This window comes from Mobula birostris, chromosome 5 (genome assembly GCF_030028105.1).
Source record: "Mobula birostris isolate sMobBir1 chromosome 5, sMobBir1.hap1, whole genome shotgun sequence".
Lineage (NCBI taxonomy): Eukaryota > Metazoa > Chordata > Chondrichthyes > Myliobatiformes > Myliobatidae > Mobula > Mobula birostris.
The window spans coordinates 4,365,004-4,388,898 of NC_092374.1; the positions used below are offsets into that span (position 1 = coordinate 4,365,004).

Consider the following 23,895-nt stretch of genomic DNA (forward strand, 5'->3'; position numbering starts at 1 on the left):
AATGGCATGAGAGGGGAACTGGCTGAAGTTGACTACAAGGGGATATTTGCAGGAAGAACAACAGAGCAGCAATGGCTGGAGTTTCTGTGAAAAATGAGGGAAGTGCAAGACAGATATATTACAAATAAGAAGAAATTTTCAAAGGGAAGGAGGACACTACTGTGGCTGACAAGTGAAGTCAGAGCCAAAGTAAAAGCAAAAGAGAGGCATAAAAGGAAGCCAGAGCTAGTGGGAAGATAGAGGATTGGGAAGCTTTTAAAAACTTGCAGAAGGAAACTAAGAAGGTCATTTCGAAGGAAAAGATGAATTAAGAGAGAAAGCTGGTGACTAATATCAATGAAAATACTAAAAGCTTTTTTAAGTATATAAAGGGTAAAAGAGAGTCAAGGGTAGGTATAGGACAAATACAAAATGATGCTGGAGATAATGTAATGAGAGATGCAGAGATTGGCAGAGGAACTGAATGTATATTTTGCATCAGTCTTCACAGTGGAAGACAGCTGAAGTATACCGGACACTCAAGAGTGTCAGGAAAGTGAAGTTTGTGCACTGAAAATTACGACTGAGAAGGTGCTCAGGAAGCTTAATGATGTGAGGGTGGATAAATTTCCTGGACCTGATAACCCTCACCTCAGTTTCTAAAGGAAGTAGCTGGAGAGATTGTGGAGGCATTAATGATGATCTTTCAAGAATGTTGAAAGACCCAAAACACCCGATGATTCCAGGAACATCACTGAAGATGTGTCCAGAAGCATCAACAGATGTATGTACACAGTGGCATTGTACCAGATGACTGGAAAATTGCAAATGTTACTCCGCTATTTAAGAAGGGTGAGAGGCAGCAGAAAGGAAACTATAGACCTGCTAGCCTGACATCAGTGGTTGGGAAATTGCTGGAATCGATTGTTAGGGATGAGATTACAGAGTACCTGGAGGCACATGACAAGATAGGCTAAAACCAGCATGGTTTCCTGAAAGGAAGATCCTGTCTGACAAACCTACTGCAATTCTTTGAGGAAATTACAAGCAGGGTAGACAAAGGAGATGCAGTAGACATGGTGTACTTGGGTTTTCAGAAGGCCTTTGACAAAGTACCGCACATGAGGCTGCTTAGCAAGATAAGAGCTAAGAGAATTTCAGGAAAGTTACAAGCATGGATGAAGCATTAGCTGGTCAGCAGAAAACAAAGAGTGGGAATAAAAGGATCCTATTCTGGGTGGCTGCCGGTTACCAGTGGAGTTCCACAGGGGTCGGCGTTGCGACCACTGCTTTTTACGATGTATGTCAATGATTTGGACTACGGCATTAATAGATTTGTGGCTAAATTTGTCGATGATACCAAGAGTTAGGAAACTTGGTTCCGAAAAAGAGAGGGATCTACAATAAATATAGGCAGCTTGTAGTTAATGAGGTGCTCAAGGAATATAAAGAATGTAAAAAGAATCTTAAGAAAGAAATTAGAAAAGCTAAAAGAAGATACAAGGCTGCTTTAGCAAGTAAGGTGAAAATAAATCCAAAGGGTTTCTACAGTTATATTAATAGCAAAAGGATAGTGAGGGATAAAATTGGTCCCTTAGAGAATCAGAGTGGACAGCTATGTGCAGAGCCAAAAGAGATGGGGGAGATTTTGAACAATTTCTTTTCTTCGGTATTCACAAAGGAGAAGGATATTGAATTGTGTAAGGTAAAGGAAACAAGAAGGGTAGTTATAGAGAGTATGACGATTAAAGAAGAGGAAGTACTGGCACTTTTAAGGAATATAAAAGAGGATAAGTCTCCAGGTCCGGACAAGATATTCCCTAGGACCTTGAGGGAAGTTAGTGTGGAAATACCAGGGGCTCTGACAGAAATATTTCAAATGTCATTAGAAACGGAGATGGTGCCAGAGGATTGGCGTATTGCTCATGTGGTTCCATTGTTTAAAAAAGGTTCTAAGAGTAAACCTAGCAATTATCGGCCTCTGAGTTTGACGTCAGTGGTGGGTAAGTTGACGGAAAGTATTCTGAGAGATGGTATATATAATTATCTAGATAGAGAGAGTCTGATTAGGAACAGTCAACATGGATTTGTGCGTGGAAGGTCATGTTTGACAAATCATACTGAATTTTTTGATGAGGTTACTAGGAAAGTTGACGAGGGTAAAGCGGTGGATGTTGTCTATATGAACTTCAGTAAGGCCTTTGACAAGGTTCCACACGGAAGGTTAGTTAGGAAGGTTCAATCGCTAGCATTAATATCGAAGTTGTAAAATGGATTCAACAGTGGCTGGATGGGAGATGCCAGAGAGTAGTGGTGGATAACTGTGTGTCAGATTGGAGGACAGTGTGTAGCAGTGTGCCTCAGGGATCTGTACTGGGTCCAATGTTGTTTGTCATATATATTAATGATCTGGATGATGGGGTGGTAAATTGGATTAGTAAGTATGCAGATGATACTAAGATAGGTGGCGTTGTGGATAATGAAGTAGGTTTTCAAAGCTTGCAGAGAGATTTAGGACAGTTAGAAGAGTGGGCTGAAAGATGGTAGATGGAGTTTAATGCTGAAAAATGTGAGGTGCTACATTTTGGTAGGACTGATCAAAATAGGACATACATGGTAAATGGTAGGGCACTGAAGAATGCTGTAGAACAGAGGGATCTAGGAATAATGGTGCATAGTTCCCTGAAGGTGGAATCTCATGTGGATAGGGTGGTGAAGAAAGCTTTTGGTATGGTGGCCTTTATTAATCAGAGCATTGAGTATAGGAGTTGGGATGTAATGCTGAAATTGTATAAGGCATTGATAAGGCCAAATTTGGAGTATTGTGTACAGTTCTGGTCACCAAATTATAGGAAAGATGTCAATAAAATTGAGAGAGTACAGAGGAGATTTACTAAAATGTTGCCTGGGCTTCATCTCCTAAGTTACAGAGGAAGGTTGAACAAGTTAGGTCTTTATTCTTTGGAGCGTAGAAGGTTGAGGGAGGACTTGATAGAGGTGTTTAAAATTATGAGGGGGATTGATAAGAGTTGACGTTGATAGGCTTTTTTCCATGAGAAAGGGGGAGATTCAAACAAGAGGACATGACTTGAGAGTTAAAGGGCAAAAGTTTAGGGGTAACACGAGGGGGAACTTCTTTACTCAGAGAGTGGTAGCTGTGTGGAACGAGCTTCCAGCAGAAGTGGTTGAGGCAGGTTCGATGTTGTCGTTTAAAGTTAAATTGGATAGATATATGGACAGGAAAGGAATGGAGGGTTGTAGGCCGAGTGCAGGTCAGTGAGACTAGATGAGAGTAAGAGTTCGGCACGGACTAGAAGGGCCAAGATGGCCTGTTTCTGTGCTGTAATTGTTATATGCTTATATGTTATATAGGAGAAGGAGCGGGTAGTGTTGAGGAAACAGAGCCTGCAGAGACTTAGATAGTTTAGGGGAATGTGCAAAGAAGTGGCAAATGAAATACAATGTTGGAAAATGTATGGTCATGCACTTTGGTGGAAGAAATAAACAGTCAGACAATTATTTAGATGGAGAGAGAATTGAAAATGCAGAGATGCAAAGGGACTTGGGAGTCCTTGTGCAAGATACCCTGAAGGTTAACCTCCAGATTGAGTTGGTAGTGAAGAAGGCAAATGGAATGTTGGCATTCATTTCTAGAGGTATAGAATGTAAGAGCAGGGATATGATGTTGAGGCTCTATAAGGCACTCGTGAGACCACACTTGGAGTATTGCGTGCAGTTTTGGGCTCCTTATTTTAGAAAGGATATACTGACATTGGAGAGGGCTCAGAGAAGATTCACGAGAATGATTCCAGGAATGAAAGAGTTACTGTATGAGGAATGTCTGGCAGCTCTTGGGCTGTATTCCCTGGAGTTCAGGAGAATGAGCAGGGATCTCATAGAAACATTCCAAATGTTAAAAGGCCTGAACAGATTAGATATTGCAAAGTTATTTCACATGGTAGGGGATTCTAGAACAAGAGGGCACAACTTCAGGATTGAAGGGCACGTTCTTTGAACTGAAATGCGGAGAAATTACTTTAATCAGAGGGTGGTAAATCTGTGGAATTTGTTGCCGCAAGCGGTTGTGGAGGCCAAGTCATTGGGTGTATTTAAGACAGAGAAATAAGGTTCTTGATTAGCTAGGGCATCAAAGGTATGGGGAGAAGGCAGGGGAGTGGGGATGACTGGAAGAATTGGATCAGCCCATGATTGAATGGTGGAGCAGACTCGATGGGCCAAATGGCCTACTTCTGCTCCTATATCTTATGGTCTTATGAGCATCAATTCATTACATTCAATAGAGAGAAACAGCGAATAAATCAGAGCACTGACTGCAAGAGTTGGGAGGTAATGCTGAAGTTGTATAAGACAACGATGAGGTCGAATTTGCAGTATTGGAGGGTGATGTGAGGGCAGAAGTGGTGGATGCAGATTCAATTTCAGCATCTGATAGAAATTTGGATAGTTACATGGATGGGAGGGTTATGGAGGGCGATGGTCCAGGTGTGGGTGAGTGGGACGAGCTCAGCACAGACTGGATTGGCCAGAAGGCCTGTATCGCTGCTGTAGTGTTCTATGACCCTAGGACTATCTGAAATAGCATTTTTGTGCAGAACCTTTGGAGGCTGGGAGGATGACCTACCAGGTGCCTCCCTTTGTCTGATATGCCACTAAATAATGACTCTTCCTATCACACTTAATGACAAATCTTAAAACACATCTCTTCCACACATCAACTTCCCTTGCTACGGTGGTAATAAATAAGACACAACAAAACCCACAATCCAAAATAAAGTGAAATAATCGAGAGCCAGGCTATCCCAGGAACAGCCATTTTACAAAATTTATATTCCTAACAAAATCCTGGGGTGTCTCTGCAGCTGAGACCTGTAGCACTGAAGTACTAACAGCAGTGTTGAAAGTGATCACCACACCAGCTACCCCAGCCGATTTTCCAAACTTCATATGGAAGTTTATTTTTGGCTTCATGCTTGAGTTACAGGGTCTGCAGCCAGGGACTGAATACTTCATCACTGTAAGCAACTCTGCCGAGACTCCACAAATAGGTATAACTTCTCCTCGAAGATGCTAGTCTCTGCTCCACGACACGCCTGCCTGCTTGGCTGAGTTAGGGACACTGCACACAGTATTACAGGCCACTAGCTGCATGCTTAGATGATTTCTTTTACATGTAGAGTCATAGAGCAATGCAATACAGGCCTTTCGGCCCAACCAGTTCCTGCCGACCACAGTGCCTACTGAGCTAGTCCCAGTTTCCTGTGTCCGGTCCATATCCGTCCAAATCCCAGCCCTCTGTGTACCTGTCTAAGTGCTTCTTAAATGATAATATTGTACCTGCCTCAGCCATTTCCTCTGACAGATTCCATATGCTCACCATAGATAGACAGCTCACAAAGGGCATGTTCTGGGTGATTTGGCGGGGGGGGGGGTCCTTAATGATGGATGCCACCTTTTTGAGGCATCACCTTTTGAAGATATCCGTGATGGTGGGGAAGCTGGTACTCGTGATAGAGCTGGCTAAGTTTATAGCCTTCTGCAGCTTTTTCCGAATCCTGTTCATCGCAGCCTCCATACCAGCTGATGATGCGATCAGTTAGAACGCTCTCCACCGTACGTCTCCAGCAATTTGCTGAAGTTTCTGGTGACACGCCAAAGCTCCTCAAACTCCTCATGAAAAGTAGCTGCTGCTGTGCCTTCTTTAGGACTGCATCATATGCCGGACCCAAGATAGCTCTTCAGAGATGTTCTCACTCACGAACTTGAAACTAGTGTGTATTCCCGCAACTTCCCCTTCCTGAAGTCCACAATCAATTCCTTGGTCTTCCTGACATTGAGTCCAAGGTGGCTGTTGTGGTTGTTGATCTTTCTCACTCCTGTACACCTCCACATCACCATCTGAGATTCTGCCAACAACAGTCACATCATCGGCGACTTTATAGATGGCATTTGAGCTATGTCTAGCCGCACAGAGCCAGCACAGCATTATGGGCAGAATGGCCTGCTGCTCTGCTGTACTGTTCTGTGTCATGAGAAACCCAAGCACCTTCCCTGAGACATTAGGAAACCAAGAAACTAATGAACTAATGGAACTTGGCAACAGAAGGAAAATAATGGAATTGACAATCAATAAATCAATAAGGGCATGACGGGATACGGAGAGAAGGCAGAAGACTGGGGCTGAGAGAGAAATTAAATCAGCCATGATGGAATACTAGGGGAGACTCAAAGGGCCGAATGGCCTAATTCTGCTCCTACATCTTATGGTCTTATGATCTAACCTGCTGGGCAGGGGTTCCCAATCTGGGGTCCACGGACCCCTTGGCTAATGGTAGGGGTCCATGGAATAAAAAAGGTTGGGAACTCCTGCTGTTGGGCACTGCAATTTACATCCATAAACGGTACAAGAGATAGTCATTGAAATAGTGGGTAAACCAGTTAGCATTTTCCACAGTTGTATAAATTATCAAATAATTCCTGCAAATTGAAAGCTGGCAAATGGAATGCTGCAATTTTTTAAAAAATAAGGCACCACTGTCACCCAGCAGTTAGCGCGATCCGTCACAGAACCAGCGACCAGGGTTCAATTCCCGCCACTGCCTGTAAGCAGTGTGTACGTTCTCCCCGTGACCGCACGGGATCCCTCCCACAGTCCAAAGACACACCGTTAGGGGAGTAAGTTGTGGGCATGCTGGCACGAAGCATGGCAACACCTACGGGCTGTGCCCAGTACATCCTTGGACTGCGGTGGTTGTTGACACAGAATGACAGATTTCACTGTATGTTACAATATTTCAATATACATGTGTCTAATCTTTAACTTTAAAATTAGAAACCACAGGTCAGTTAGCCCAAAGTCAGCAATAATGAACAGCATGAAGCTATTATAAAGGATGGCGAAGCAGGACTCTCAGAAATGATTAATGGAACTGTACAAAATTAACACAGATTTCTGAAAAGAAAATCACATTGACAAAAGACAGATCGCAAATGCAGGAACAGAGATCAACAACAATCTGCTGGAGGATTTCAGAGGGTCGAGTAGCATCTGTGGAGGGGGAAAGGAGACATCAAGACATCCAGCCATCAAAGCCCAGCATCAGGACATAGCTCGCAAAACTGTAAGTTTTTTTCAGCATTTAACCCAGGGGTCCCCAACCTTTTCTGCACCGCGGACTGGTTTAATATTGACAATATTCTTGCAGACCGGCCAACCCGGGGGGGGCGGTGTTCAAGTAGGGCTAAACTCACCTTAACATGTCTTTTACAGTTACGGTGGCAAAATTTCTCACTCTCAAATAAGGGACAAAAGTAGCAGTCAAATCCTGACGAAGGGTCCTGGCCCAAAACATCGACTGTACCTCTTCCTATAGATGCTGCCTGACCTGCTGAGTTCACCAGCACTTTTTGTATGTGTTGACGGGACACTTGTGTTTACCCTGAGAAAGGCTACCATGACCATGAAGGCTTGCACAGGCACCTGTGTGCGCATGCGTGACGTGCGCATGTGCATACGTGCATGTTTTTTTCCACAAATGGGTTTTGGCTTAATCTTCCCGACTACACTGTACATACATTATTTCTACTTTATATAGGCTGTGTATTTATCATATCGTTCCTGCTTTTACTATATGTTAAGAGTTATTTTAGGTTTAATGTGTTATTTGGTATGATTTGGTAGGTTATCTTTTGGGTCTGGAAACGCTTAAAAATTTTTCCCATATAAGTTAATTTCGGCATGAAAGGTTTCATAGGAACGTTCCACCTTAGTGGGGGAAATACGGGACAAGGGCGGTCCCGTATGAGACAAACCAATTTAGCCCAATATACGGGATGTCCCGGCATATATGGGACAGTTGGCAACCCTATGTTCAAGTTCAACAGTGCGTGACAGGGAATGAGGAAAGGTGCAGCTGACTCATATCGTTTCCTCCCGGCCCGGTAACATGCTTTGCAGCCCGGTGGTTGGGGACCGCTGATTTAACCTTTAAGGCAGGTGAGTATAGGTACGTAAGAATTTAATATTTATTCCTCTGGAATGTGACCAAAGGGCCCAAATTGTGAGTGGTTGGACGTTATTCCTTTGGAATGTAGGAGACAGGCAGATGACCAAATAGATAGGAATAAAATTATGTAAAGTACAGATAGGGAAACTGTGCACGGTCTATCTCCAATGGTTGAGAAATCAGAACATGAGAGATTTAAAAGGTCCTGAGATGCCACTTCTTCATGCGGTGGATGTGAGTATGGAATGAGCTACCAGAGAAAGGAGAGGAGAGCACAGTATCATGCCCTTCCCAACAAGCCCATGCTGCCCGGTTCATTGCACAACACCCAATCCAGAATAACTGACCCCCTAGTGGGCTCAACCATGAGCTGTTCTAAAGAGTCATTTCGTTGGCACACTAGAAATTCCCCCTCCTGAAATCCAGCACCAACCTGATTTTTCCGAACCACCTGCATATTGAAATCCCCCATGACTATTGTAACATTGCCCTTTTGGCATACATTTTCTATCTCCCATTGTAATTTGTAGACCAGATCTTTACTACTGTTTAAGGGCCTGTATACAACTCCAATCAGGGTCCTTTTGCCTTGCAGTTCCTTAGCTCTATCCACAATAAATCAACACCTTCCTAACCTATGTCACCTCTTGCTAATGATTTGATTTAAAAGGAATTTAGACAGGTACATGGATAGGAAAGATTAGCGGAATATAGACCAAATGCTGGCAAATGGGACTGGCTAAGGTCTGCATGGAGGAGGAGGGCCAAAGAGTATGCTTCTATGACCATTTATCTGCTATCTCTTTTGAATGAGCCAGAGGTAGTGTGAGAGGAATTGTGATTTCAATACAAGAGAGAAGAGGAGACAAGATGTTATGCATCATTTACACACACTCTGTACGGCAGAAACAGTAGAATCCAAAGTTCAACAGCTGCCACATCACTGAGAAATGGTGTTGCTATGAATGTCCTTGGTAAACAATAATGTTGTAAGGCATGTTTTGGTATCTCAAGTACTCTTGCACCAACCAATTCAAAGACTAGATTTACCTTGATCTAAAATGTCTCTTTAATCTATCAATAATGTTATCCTCTGTGTGACGTGGTGTCACCACACACACAATTAGGTCACACACACCTACAATTCACAAGCAGGTACCTTGTGAATTGCAAACATTGCAGCAAGGCAGTTTACATTCAGCGATCTATTACTATTGAACATTAGCTTAACTTGTCACATGTACATCGAAACATATGGTGAAATGTGTGGTTTGCGTTAATGACCAACGTGGTCTGAGGATGTCGCCACACTTCCGGTGCCAACACAGCACGCCCATAACTTACCACCCCAAACCCATACATCTTTGGAATGTGGGAGGAAACCCGAGCACTCGAAGAAAACCCATGCAGTCACAGGGAGAACAAACAAACTCCCAACTGACAGTGGCTGGAAGTGAATAAACAGTCAATGTTTTGGGCTGAGACCATTTATCATTCCTGATGAAGAGTCTCTGCCTGAAACATTAACTGTTTATTCCTTTCCATAGACGCTGCCAGACCTGCTGAGTTCCTCCAGCACTTTGTGCATGTTGCTCTGGATTTCCAGCATCTGCAGAATCTCCTGTGTTTATGGCAGAAGTTGAAGCCATGTTGCTGTTGCTGTACCAGCATGACAGTAATCACTACACTACCAATCAGATCGTCTGACTCTGTACCAGCGTGACAGTAATCACTACACTACCAATCAGATCGTCCAAATCTGTACCAGCGTGACAGTAATCACTACACTACCAATCAGATCGTCTGACTCTGTACCAGCGTGACAGTAATCACTACACTACCAATCAGATCGTCCAAATCTGTACCAGCGTGACAGTAATCACTACACCACCAATCAGATCGTCTGACTCTGTACCAGCATGACAGTAATCACTACACCACCAATCAGATCGTCCGTCTCTGTACCAGCGTGACAGTAATCACTACACTACCAATCAGATCGTCCAAATCTGTACCAGCGTGACAGTAATCACTACACTACCAATCAGATCGTCTGACTCTGTACCAGCGTGACAGTAATCACTACACTACCAATCAGATCATCCGTCTCTGTACCAGCGTGACAGTAATCACTACACCACCAATCAGATCATCCATTTCTGTACCAGCGTGACAGTAATCACTACACTGCCAATCAGATCATCCGTCTCTGTAGTAATGACTTAGGATAAATTGATTGAGGATAGACAGATTGAGGTATTGATTGTGGTATCGATTGGGACAAAAAAGATAATTTTACTCTGTTTCAAAGTCATTTTTTGTAAATATTCTGATCTGGACTGAGGTTATCACTGGCCAGAACAGTCCTTGTGTACAGCCACATTGCGCGCTGAAAACAGCTTCAATGATTATCATTTAGATTCTGCCTGTGGAGGTTAAACCCAGCACCACGTAACATCCTACCCATCTGTACTCACCTCTCTTCTTCACTCAGATGGTTGTGAGAGTGAGGAACAAACTGCCAGTGCAAGTGATGCATGTAGAAACACAGAAGAAAACCTACAGCACAAAACCTTCAGCCCACAATGCTGTGCCGAACATGTACTAACTTTAGAAATTACCTACAATTACCTATAGCCCTCCACATGAGCTCGATTTCAACATTTAAGAGAAGTTTGGATTGGTGCATGGTACATGGACCGTCTGGAGGACTATGGTCCTGGTGCAGGTCGATGGGAGGTTTGCCATGGACTACATGGGCTGAACAGCCCGTTTCTGTGCTGTACTTTCACCCTGAAATAACTCCTGCACCTAGCTTTAACTGAGAGTTGTAAACTGAGTTAACTTCCAAATAATCTGAAATATTTTGGGCAGACCAGCAGTGAGGCTGATCAACACCTCCACCCACTAACCCACCCCTCCACACCCCCAACCACCACTACTTTATCATTTCCTGTTAGTCACCTTATGTACAGACACTCCTGTGTCTAGTGTCACTTTATGGACATACTGTATATACACTATATTATGGATCTCCCAGTGGCCACATATTTTAATTCCACGTCCTATTCCCATTCTGCTATGTCTACCCACGGCCTCTTCTACTGTCAAGATGAAGCCACATTCAGGTTGGAGGAACAACACCTTATATTCCGTCTGGGTAGTCTCCAACCTGATGGCATGAACACTGACTTCTCTAACTTCCGCTAATGCCCCACGTCCCCTTCATACCCCATCCGTTATTTATTTATATACACACATTCTTTTTCTCTCTCTCCTTTTTCTCCCTCTGTCCCTCTGACTATACCCCTTGTCCATCCTCTGGGTTTTCCCCCCCTCCCCCTTTTCTTTCTCCCTGGGCCTCCTGTCCCATGATCCTCTCATATCCCTTTTGCCAATCACCTGTCCAGCTCTTGGCTCCATCCCTCCCCCTCCTGTCTTCTCCTATCATTTTGGATCTCCCCCTCCCCCTCCCACTTTCAAATCTCTTACTAGTTCTTCCTTCAGTTAGTCCTGACGAAGGGTCTTGACCTGAAACGTCGACTGTACCTCTTCCTAGAGATGCTGCCTGACTTGCTGTGTTCACCAGCAACTTTGATGTGTGTTACTTATGTATTCATATTTATTTTGTGTTTTTATTATTGTGTTCTTTGTCGTATTGTGTTTTTTTACCTTGCATTGGACCTAGAGTAACAATTATTTCCCCGGTAATGCTCTGCAACTCTTCCTCTGCTACACTGACTTCTGCATTGATGCTGCTTCATGCGTCCATACTGAGCTTGTCAATTTTATCAACTGCCTCTAACTTCCACCCTACCCTTAAATTTACTTGGTCCATCTATTTCTGACACTCCCCCCCCCCTTCTTGACCTCTCTCTGTCTCCATCTCTGGAGACAAACTGTTGGCAGACATCTTTTATAAAGCTATTGATTCTCTCAGTTTTCTTGACTATACCTCTTCCCACTCTGTCTCCCATAAAAGCATTGTGCCCTTTTCTCCATCGCATCTGTTCCCAGGATGAGGCTTTCCTTTCCAGCATATCAGACATGTCCTCCTTCTTCAAAGAACAGGGTTTCCTTCCCTCCACCATTGCTGCTGATCTCACTCCAATGCTTCCATTTCAGAAACATCTGCCTTCACGTCATCTTCTTGCCGCCTTAACAGTGATAGAGTTCCTTATTTACCACCTCGTCAGCCTCCGCATCCAACGCATCATTCTCTACTGCAAGTGGCCTGAGTGCTACACCTCCATTCACCTCTTCCCTCACCTCCATTCACCTCCCTCTTCCCTCACCTCCATTCACCTCTTCCCTCACCTCCATTCACCTCCCTCTTCCCTCACCTCCATTCACCTCTTCCCTCACCTCCATTCACCTCCCTCTTCCCTCACCTCCATTCACCTCTTCCCTCACCTCCATTCACCTCTTCCCTCACCTGCATTCACCTCTTCCCTCACCTCCATTCACCTCTTCCCTCACCTGCCATTCACCTCTTCCCTCACCTCCATTCACCTCTTCCCTCACTTCCATTCAGGGCCCCAAACAGTCCTTATAAGTGAGGTAATACTTCACCGCAAACTAAATTGGGGGCCGCTTCGTCGAGCACCTCCACTCCATCCACCACAAGCAGAACTTCCTAGTGGCCAAACACTTTCATTCTAATTCCCATTCCTGTTCTGACATGTCCATCCACGGCCTCCTCTTGTGCCAAGATGAGACCACCATCAGTGTGGGGGAGCAACACCTTGTATACATCTGGGTAGTCTCCAACTTGATGGCATGAATATCAATTCCTCCCTCTGGCAAAAAAAATTCTCTCCCCTCTTGTTCTGATTCCCACTATGGCCTCTTACCTCTTCTCACCTGCCTATCAACCCCCTCTGTGTCCCCTCCTCCCTCCCTTTCACCCATGGTTCTATCAGATTCCTTCCTCTCCAGCCTTTTATCTTTCCCACCCACCTGGCTTCACCTGTCACCTTCTAGCTAGCCTCCTTCCCCTCCCCTAACTTCTTATTCTGGCACCTTCCGCCTTCCTTTCCAGTCCTGAGGAAGGGTCTTGGCAGGTAACCGTTTATTCCTCTCTGTAGATGCTGCCTGACCTGCTGAGTTCCTCCAGCATTCTGTGTGCTGCTCTGGATTTCCAGCATCTGCAGACTTTCTCATGTTTACAACTATTTTGTTCTCCTTTGACTTGTGTCCTAAAAATGACATTAAACAATCTTGAATCTTGAAAATCTCTCCTAAGGAAATCTGCCTTTAACATTTCCATGAACCTGATGGGGACATTATTACCTCCTGTGCAAATAATTAAGACAAATAATATCTCCTAATTTCCTGGAGGGATGTCAATACAGTGTTAGGTCAATTTTCCAACATCGGTATTTCCATTCGATTCATGTCATGTTCTTTGCTTTAATCTGCCGTAGTTATAAACGCTCAGGTCTAAGCTTCACAAGGGACAGCCAGAGGAAGGTCACAGTGAACAATACTGAACAGTTACTTAGTAAGTAGATTACATTCCTGAATTACCACATCAACTCTGCCAACAAACGTCTGCTCAGGTGCCTCGGCGGTGTGGATCACTTCACCATGGCAATCAGCGCACACCTAGATCAATACTGGGCACACCCACTCAGTCAGAGCAAACGCACACAGTGATCTGCATGCAAAGTACAGAAGGCCACAATGACCAGGACACAGGGACACGACGACATCTCCAAAGTCAGATGAAGCCTGTTCGTTGACATCAATGGAAGTACTTGGATTTTCCCCAGCGTGCTCCGAGGGCTTCCGAGAGGAGGGCCTTTCTAACAGTTAGAGACACATCCATCAACAACTCTACAGTCAGCCCTGTTTCAACGTTCAGCTTCCTGGGCAACATTGCTTCCCAGGATCTCGTGTGGGAGAACCATTAACAAAAAGGCTCGGCAGAGGATGTCCGTCTTGCAGCTGGTACAGTACTGGCGCAATCCCACACTGCCATCAGAGACAGCATCCTCACATCAACATTGACTGTCTGGTTTGCTGCAACATCCTCTCGCGACACACAAAACGACAGTAAACTGTCAGGTCACTGTCTGCAGCCCACTGTCCCGCAGGGCTTGTATGTAACCCAGGGCGAGAAGCGGCAGGAAAAACCATTGCAGGCACTACCCACCCTGCCAACTGCCTTTTCCAAAAACTCCCTCTGAAAAGTGCTATCGGGCTATTAAATCAAAAACTACACACCACCCTAAAAGTTTCTTCTCCTGGGCAGTTAATCTGATCAACCATTCTAGTTCTCCACTCCACTCTGTCTATTACCCCCGCCACTGCACTGTGCTGTAAATACATTTAATCACCTTTTACAATGCCGTTTACATGCTGGGATTTATTTATTTATGCACATTTTATTCTTTATCTGTCCATTAACCCCCAACATTATTAGCTTTCTTTATTTTTTATAGATTTGTTTATTTGTTATAATTGATGAAGGGTGTTTTTCTTGCATGTCACACCAACACACCACAGGAAATTCCCTGTAAATGCGGACGGTGGATAAAGCCTCACACAGCCGGCTTGCTGACTGTCAAATTAACCACCATTAACGGCCAGTAAACAAATAACATATTTGAAATTTGGAGCTTATTGTCTAGGTAGCTACGGGCTGTGAGCTGTTCTATTAGCGACTGCAGCTAAATTAATCTCAGCAACAGGCAATATTTGCGAAAGTGAAGTTTTCAGAGGTAAAGGTGGAGCTCGGGGTCTCACGTGAATTGCTCTGCAGTCAGGAGTTCAGCACCTGTACCTACGGGAACGGGAAACCTTAAACCAGGATTCCCGGGATCAGAGGCACCGTGGTTCACGCCTTGGATGCTGGGTCGGGTCGGCCTGTTCTAAAACAGAAGCACATCACAGAAGCAGGCACACAAGATTGAGCAAGACCAATACCTAGCATTGGCAGACTGACTTATGAGGAAAAGCTGTCTAGGCTCCTAACTGCTGGAGATCGGAAGGATGAAGGCATCTAGACTGATCTTCACAAACAAGATATGGAAAGGAGATTTCCTCCTGTGGGTGACACAAGCAGAGGAGGAAGGGTGGTAGAGGGTGACTGTTTCAACCGCCAGGAATCATCCATTTAAAGCAGATGAGGTGATCTTTTATTTAACCATGGGGGAGCACAGTATTGTAACTGCCAGCACACCACCATTACAGCACTAGCAACCCAGTTCAATTCCCACTGCTCTCGCTCTCTCTCTCTGTACATTCTCTCTGTGACTGCTCGGACTTCTTCTGGGTACTCTGCTTCCCACCCACGATCCCAAGACCTACAGGCTAGTGAGTTGTGGGCACGCTAAATTGGCACCGGAAGCACGGCGACATTTGCCATGATAATCTTCTGCACTTTCCACAACACCACCAACCACGTTAGAACACACTTGTGTACAATTCTGGTCGCCTACTTATCGGAAGGACGTGGAAGTTTTACAGAGGGTGCAGAAGAGATTTGCCAGGATGCTGCCTGGATTAGAGAGCATGCCTTGTGAGGGTTGGTTGCGAGAGCTAAGGCTTTTATCTTTGGGGCGCAGGAGGATGAAAGGCAACTTAACAGAGGTGCACAAGGTGATGAGAGGCACGTTGATAGAGTGGACAGCCAGAGACTAGCTTCCAGAGCAGAAATTAGTAAAACAAGGGGGCATCAGTTTAGGGTGTTTGGAATAATGCACAGGGGGGAATGTCAGAACATAAAAACCTAAGAGCATAAGAAATAGGAGCAGGAGTCGACCATTTGGCCCGTCGAGCCTGCACCGCCATTCAATAAGATCATGGCTGATCATGGACTCACCTCCACCTAACTGCCTTTTCCCCCATAACCCTTAATTCCCCTACTATGCAAAAATCTATCCAACCTTGTCTTAAATATATTTACTGAGATAGCTTCCACTGCTTCATTGGGCAGAGAATTCCACAGATTCACCACCTTCTGGGAAAAGCAGTTCCTCATCTCCATCCTAAATACACTCCCCCAAATCTTGAGGCTACGTCCCCTAGTTCTAGTCTCACCTACCAGTGGAAACAATTTTCCTTCCTCTATCTTATCTATCCCTTTCATAATTTTATAGGTTTCTATAAGATCTCCTCTCATTCTTCTGAATTCTAGCGAGTACAGTCCCAGGCAACTCAATCTCTCCTCATAGTCTAAACCCCACATCTCTGGAATCAACCTGGTGAACCTCCTCTGCACCACTTCCAAAGCCAGTATATCCTTCCTCAAGTAAGGAGACCAGAACTGCATGCAGCACTCCAGCTGCAGCCTCACCAGTACCCTGTACAGTTGCAGCATAACCTCCCTACTCTTAAATTCAATCCCTCTAGCAATGGGGGTCAACATTCCACTTGCCCTCATGATTGCCTGCTGCTGCACCTGCAAACCAACCTTTTGCAATTTATGCACAAGCACTCCCAAGTCCCTCTGCACAGCAGCATGCTGCAAATGTTTACCATTTAAATAATAATCTGCTCTTCCATTTTTCCTTCCAAAGTGGGTGACCTCGCATTTACCAACATTGTACTCCATCTGCCAGACCCTTGCCCACTCACATAACCTCTCTATATCTCTCTGCAGACTCTTGGTACCTTCTGCACAATTTGCTTTTCCACTCAATTTAGTGTCATCAGCAAACTTAGATACACTACATTCGGTCCCCTCATCCAATCGTTAGTGTATATTGTGAACAGTTACAGGCCCAGCACTGACCCTTGTGGCACACCACTCACCACTGATTGCCAACCAGAGTAACACCCATGTATCCCAACCCTCTGCTTTCTGTTAGTTAATCAATCCTCTATCCATGCAAATACATCATCCCCAACTCTATGCATCCTAACCTTATGGATTTTACTCAGCACCTTTATCAAACGCCTTCTGGAAATCCGGAGATCCGGAAATCCAAGTAAATAACATCCATCTGTTCTCCTCTATCCACTGCGCTTGTTACATCCTCAAAGAACTCCAGTAAGTTTGTCAAACAGAACCTTCCTTTGCTGAATCCTGCTGAGTTTGCCTCACTATTTCTTCTTTAATGACAGCTTCAAGCATTTTCCCATCTACAGATGTTAAACTTACTGGCCTATAGTTATCTGCCTTTTGCCTACATCCTCTTTTGAACAGTGGTGTGAAATTCGCTGTCTTCTAATCCGCTAGGACCTGCCCAGAGTCCAGAGAATTTTGGTAAATTATCACCAAAGCCTCTTTTATAACCTCTGCCATTTCTTTCAGTATCTGGGATGCATTCCATCAGGACCAAGGGACTTGTCTATCTTCGGGTCCGCAAGTTTGCTCAGCGCTACCTCTTCAGTGATAGCTCTTATATCGAGGTCCTCACCTCCCATCGCATCCATAACATTTCTCTTTGGCATGTTAGACGTGTCCTCCACCATGGAGACCGACACCAAATAGTCATTCAAAGCCTCTGTCATTTCCTCATTACCTAATATCAATTCCCCCTTCTCATCCTCCAAGGGACCAACGTTCACATTAGCCACATTTTTTTAAGGGTGTTAAGAAATAGTTTTTTTTTGACACAGAAGTGGAGATTACGTGGAACACAATGCCAGGGGAGATGGTAGAAGCATTAGGGACATTTAATAGACTCTCAGATAGGCACGTGGATGAAAGAATAGTGGAAGGATATATAGGAGGGAAGTGTTGGATTTATTTTAGAGCAGGTTAAAAGAGTCAGCACAACACAATGGGCTGAAGGGCCTGTACTGTGTTGAGTGTTCTGTGTTCTATGCATAAATGAATCACATTAAAGCCTTGAGATTTTTAAACCAGGAAACTGCGAAGTGGACATGACAAAGTAATGACTGCACACCGATGTTACAAACAACGACCTGGCTCAGCTATCCTTCACTAACTTGCATTCACAGACCACTGTTATTCCTCTGGACATTTTGTTTCTGGTCTCTCAGTCTTCAGCCAGATAATTAGATTAGAGTGCTGAGAACATCAGAGTGTCATCAGTCAGAGAGTAATGGCCCCTGAGTGCATCAGAACTTCTTCATTTCAATAAATACAGATGGAAAAAAGCATCATACCAGTGTACAAGTCAGCATCACACGGCAATACAAATGATCCAAATTGCAGCGACTCAGGCTGACAATGCGATCTATGTTGGAGCAGTAAAGGAGCCAATTGTCTGGTGGAGTACTTGAGCACATCTGCCCTCATCTATCTTAAGCCTTCCAATCTCATTAGCAGACAGATATCCATACAATAGATTTTATGGGCACAGTAAATACTGGAGACACTGGACACTGACAGATTGCCAACGTTCTGATACTATCGACAGAAAGGTAAAATTACCATACCCAATTGGATCATTGTCAAGCCTATTAATTGTTTGGATCTTGCAAAGATTTGAGTTAATTTACAGTACAAAAATCACCATGCAAACTAATAGGTTTATGTTGATGATAAACGTTACATCCACAGAGTCAATGACATGTTCATTATACCTGCCGCAGCTCGCAAGGGCTGCAGTTGTTCTGCAGCACAACTCAAGGAGAACATGCCCACTTTCCCTCACCTCTCCAGACTCCAGTAATCCTTGTTATATCTGTCCCCTCTCGCACACAATGCCTCCAACACAACCATTTTTTTTAGAGATCCCATATTAATTGTTCATTTTTATACCCGTTTCCCACGTTACCTGATCCTTAATGGTATTCCTGGTCCAACCCAGACTCTGCCTCCCATTTGCTTTATGACCGCCAGGTTGCCTGGAGATTAGGGTGAGATACTATGTGGGTACAACTGAGTTTATCAGCCACCTATTTAATCCGAGATTAATCCCATTTAACGCTCCCTGCATTCCCAACAACTGCCTCCAGATTCTACACATGATTCTATTTATGTCAGTCAATTATTCTGTGGGACGTCGGGCTAAATCAGAGGATCCACAGGAAACCCACAAGGTCGCAGGGAGAAAGTGCAAACTCCACACAGACAAAATTGGGCATCTAACTCACGCACAATGTTACAAGATGATTTCCTGATTTTAATCATATAACTGAGAAAATCTCAACAATTAACTTACCATCAGAGGAGTGAGCAGAGTCAATGAAAGCCACAGCCAGCAAGTACCAGATTAACCATGGTGCAGCCATTTTTCAATCCAGATTGACCTGCAAAGAGGAAGACCTACATTAAATATTCTACTGTCATGTCCCTTTCATGCATTAGATTCTTTATTAAGTACAGGAGTACATGCTCGTGGTCTCTGCAGCTGTAGCCCATCCAATTCAATGTTCATGTGTTGTGTGTTCAGAGATACTCTTCTACACACCGCTGTTGTAACGTGTGGTTATCTGAGTTACAGTCACCTTCCCATTAGCTTGAACCAGTCAGGCCATTCTCCTCTGAACTCTCTCAATAACAAGGCACAGAACTGCCACTTACTGGATTTTCTTTTTGTTTTTCACACCATTCTCTGTAAACTCTAGAGACTGTTGTGTGTGAAAATCCCAGGAGATCAGCAGTTTCTGCGATACTCAAATCACCCCAGCTGGCATCAACAATCATTCCCCGGCCAAAGTCACTTAGATCACATTTCTTCCCCATTCTGATGTTTGATCTGAACAACAACTGAACCTCTTGACCACGTCTGCATGCTTTAATGCACTGAGTTGCTGCCACATGATTGGCTGATCAGATATTTACATTAACCAACAGGTGTGCTTAACAAAGTGGCCACTGAGTGAAAAACCACACACTACAAGGTGGACAAACAACCAAAGTGCAAAGGACAACAAACTGTGCAAATACAAAAAGAAAATAAAAATAATAATAAATAAGCAATAAATATGGAGAACATGAGATGAAAAGTCCTTGAAAGTGAGTCCATTGGTTGTGGCAACAGTTCAGTGATGAGGTCGGTGAAGTTATCCCCTGCAGTTCAGGAGCCTGGTGGTTGAGGGGTATTAACTGCTCCTGAACCTGGTGGTGTGGGTCCTGAGGCTCCTGCACCTTCTTCATGATGGTAACAAGAAGAAAGCGTGAACAGGGTGGTGGGGGTCCTTGATGATGGATGCTGCTTTACTGCAACATCGCTCCATGTAGATGTGCTCAATGGTGGGGAGGGATTTATCCATGATGGACTGTGCCACATCCAGTACGTTTTGTAGGATCCTCCGTTCAAGGGCACTGGTGTTGCCAGGAGGGGAGGCCAGTAGATACAGCCTCAGGGTGGCGGGTAGGTGACCTCTCAAGAGAAAACAACAGCAGCCAATCACTTGGACAACAACTGGCTCTGTTATACAGCGAGAAGGCCAAAGTCGTGGTGAGCAGTAACGAAAGGGGGACTCAATAGTCAGAATCAGGTTTAATATCACAGGCCTATGTTGTGAGATTTGTTGTTTTGTTCCAGCAGTACATTCCAATACATAGAAAGTTACTGTGTAACAGTGAGAAATACAAAAGTATCAATCAGCAGCGCAAAGAAAAAGCATAACTGTGAGGTAGTATTCATGGATTCGTGGACCATTCGTAAATTTGACGGCAGAAGCGAACAAGCTGTACCTAAATCATTGAGTGTGTGTCTTCAGGCTCCTGTACCTCCTCCCTGATGGTAGTGATGAGAAGAGGGCATGTCCTGGGTGATAGGAATCCCTAATGATAGATGCTGCTTTTCTGAGGCATCGCCTTTTGAAAATATCCTCGATGGTTGGGAGGGTTGTGTCATGAAATTTGTTGTTTTGTGGTGGCAGCACAGCGCAAGACATAAATAAAAATAGCTGGTCGTTAACTACAGGAAGGGGAGTGTTGCACATACTTCAGTTTACGTCCCCTCCACGGACGTTGACCCTAACACACGCTCACCCTGACACAGCTCAGCACATCAGAAACCAGCCTCCCCTCCACGGACTCTGTCTGTACTTCCTGACCCTAACACACTCTCACCCTGACACAGGTCAGCCCATCAGAAACCAGCCTCCCCTTCACGGACTCTGTCTACACCTCGACCCTAACACACGCTCACCCTGACACAGCTCAGCACATCAGAAACCAGCCTCCCCTTCACGGACTCTGTCTGTACTTCCTGACCCTAACACACTCTCACCCTGACACAGCTCAGCACATCAGAAACCAGCCTCCCCTCCACGGACTCGTCTACACCTCGACCCTAACACACGCTCACCCTGACACAGCTCAGCACATCAGAAACCAGCCTCCCCTTCACGGACTCTGTCTGTACTTCCTGACCCTAACACACTCTCACCCTGACACAGCTCAGCACATCAGAAACCAGCCTCCCCTCCACGGACTCTGTCTGTACTTCCTGACCCTAACACACTCTCACCCTGACACAGCTCAGCACATCAGAAACCAGCCTCCCCTCCACGGACTCTGTCTGTACTTCCTGACCCTAACACACTCTCACCCTGACACAGCTCAGCACATCAGAAACCAGCCTCCCCTTCACGGACTCATCTACACCTCCACCCTAACACACACTCACCCTGACACAGGTCAGCCCATCAGAAACCAGCAACCCCTCCACAGACTCTGTCTACACTTCTTGTTGCCTCGGTAAAGCAGCCAGCATAATTAAAAAACCCACCCATCTTGGACATTCTCTCTTACCTCCTCTTTTCCATCAGGCAAAAGTTACAAAAACCTGAAAGCATGTACCACCAGGTTCAAGGACAGATTCTACCCTGCTATCATAAAGACTATTGGACAGTTCCCCAGGAGAATAAAATGGATCCTTGGCCTCACAATCTACCTGGTTATAATTTTGCATCTAATTGTCTGCCTGCTTTGCTCTTTCTCTGGAACTGTTAACACTATATTCTGCATACTGTCGTTGTTTAATCTTGGACAAGGTAAAAAAAAAATGTGCCGCGGCAGCACACGGTCCAACAAAACAGTGAAGATGACTGGTTTGGACTTCTTATTGTGATCACCAGATCCTGATGGACATTGGTAATGTGGAATACTGAGAGTATGATTCATGGTTCATTGGTGAGACGGACAGTTGGGGAGCTGCAAGGCCTCGGGGGTCGCCTGAGGGAAGGGCTGGCTGTGTGCCACTGGAATCGGGATGGGTTGGGGACTGCCCCTCCTGTCAGTGCTGCTCTCCAGTGTTTGCTCCTGGGATGACAAGCTGCGTTGTGTTGGTCTGCAGCTACGCTCGCGCAAGATGAGCAACTGCTGCAACTGACGTGTCTCCAAGAGAACTTCAGTCTGAAGGCCATGTCACTCACAGATTGGGCTATATTATTATTATTTGTTAAACTTTTGTACATGTATGTTTTACTGTTGTCATAATTATATGAGCTATATGTGCTACGTGCTGTATATGACTGTAGGTACTGCGTTTTGTACCTTGGCCCCAGAGGAACTTTGTGATAGAATGGAGAAGAATATAAAAGCAAGCATGTAATAGTGAGATTTTATAAAGTACTGGTGAGGCCTCACTTGGAGTACTGAGAGCACTTTTGGGCCCCTTATCTCAGAAAGGATGTGTTGAAACTGCAGGGGGTCCAGCATCTGCAGATTTTCTCTTGTTCACAAAAATGATTCCAGCATTAAACGGCTTGTCATATGATGGCCCTGGGCCTGTATTCACTAGAATTCAGAAAAATGAGGAGGGACTTCATTGAAACCCATCGGATGTTGAAAGGCCTTGATAGAGTCAATATGGAGAGGATGTTTCCTATAGTGGGAAAGTCTTAAGATCAGAGTGCACAGCCTCTGAATAGAGAGACATGCTTTTAGAACAGAGAAGAGGAAGTTCTTCAGCCAGTGTAGTGAATCTGTGGAATTCTTTGCCACAGGCAGTAGTGAAAGCCAAGCCTTTATGTGTATTTAAGGCAGAGGGTGATGGATCTTTGATTGGTCAGGGCATGAAGGGATACGGAGAGGGCTGGAGACTTGTGCCGAGACGGAAAATGGATCAGCCATGATGAAATGGTGGAGCAGACTCAATGGGCCAAATGTCCTAATTCCGCTCCTAAATCTTATGGAACGCTGTTTTGTTTGACTGTTTTCATGTGAATGGTTCAATAACACCAGAACCTGAAGCTGAATAACCTCTATGCACTGCAGTGATCAACTGATAGGTATGAACAGTATGCAAGACAAGTTTTTCCAGTGTAACTCGGTGTCTGTGACAATGACGAACCAGTTTGCCAGCTGAGTGATGGAAAGACACAGGGCTGGTACTTCAGACAAAAGCCCTAAAGGCTCATTAGGATGGTGTTGGACAGCATTTGCAAAAGTTGCTTGGGAGGTAGAGTTGGCATGCAAAGGGACATCCAAAAAGTGGGATGTTTTCAGGAGCCTAAACCAGCATGTTCTAGTTACAGTAAACAGCAAGGCCTGCAAGATTACCATCCTTGGTTGAAAATACATAATTAAGGTCCGGTCAGCAAACAGGAGGGGTATCAGGAATGGGCAGCTGAAATCCAGTGGCACTCACAAAATACTGGAGGAACTCAACATGTCAGGCAGCACCTGTGGAAAGGAACAAACAGTTGACATTTCAGTTAGCTCAGAATATCCACTGTTTATTCCTCTCCATAGATGCTGCCTGACAAGTTGAGTGGGGTTTAGCTAGGAAAACTACAGACTTGTGGGAATATCAGTGTGGAGGACAGGTTAGTGAAAACTACAGTCTGTGAGCCTGCTGGGAATATCAGTGTGGAAAACTTACTGGAGGGGATTATGAGAGACAGAATTTAATTGCATTTGCAAAGTCATCATGGTCAGCACAACCATCATGGGCCAAAGAGCCCGTTTCTGCCTGTACTCTGTATATTCTACCCAAGTACTGCAATAAACACAAAATGCTGGTGGAACTCAGCAGATCAGGCAGCAACTATGGAAATGAACAGTCAACAC

At 44.7% G+C, this 23,895-nt stretch overlaps 1 protein-coding gene across 2 annotated transcripts in view; it reads right to left on the reverse strand.

The window, feature by feature from the left end:
- Positions 1 to 23,895, reverse strand: part of LOC140197502 (growth hormone receptor-like) — a 168,519-nt gene that overhangs the window by 119,001 nt on the left and 25,623 nt on the right. For both annotated transcript variants that reach the window (XM_072257512.1, XM_072257511.1), the window contains exon 2: positions 19,088 to 19,175. In XM_072257512.1, coding sequence (XP_072113613.1) covers positions 19,088 to 19,157 — 70 coding nt within the window. In that variant the 5' untranslated portion in view covers positions 19,158 to 19,175. The remainder of the gene's footprint in view (positions 1 to 19,087; positions 19,176 to 23,895) is intronic.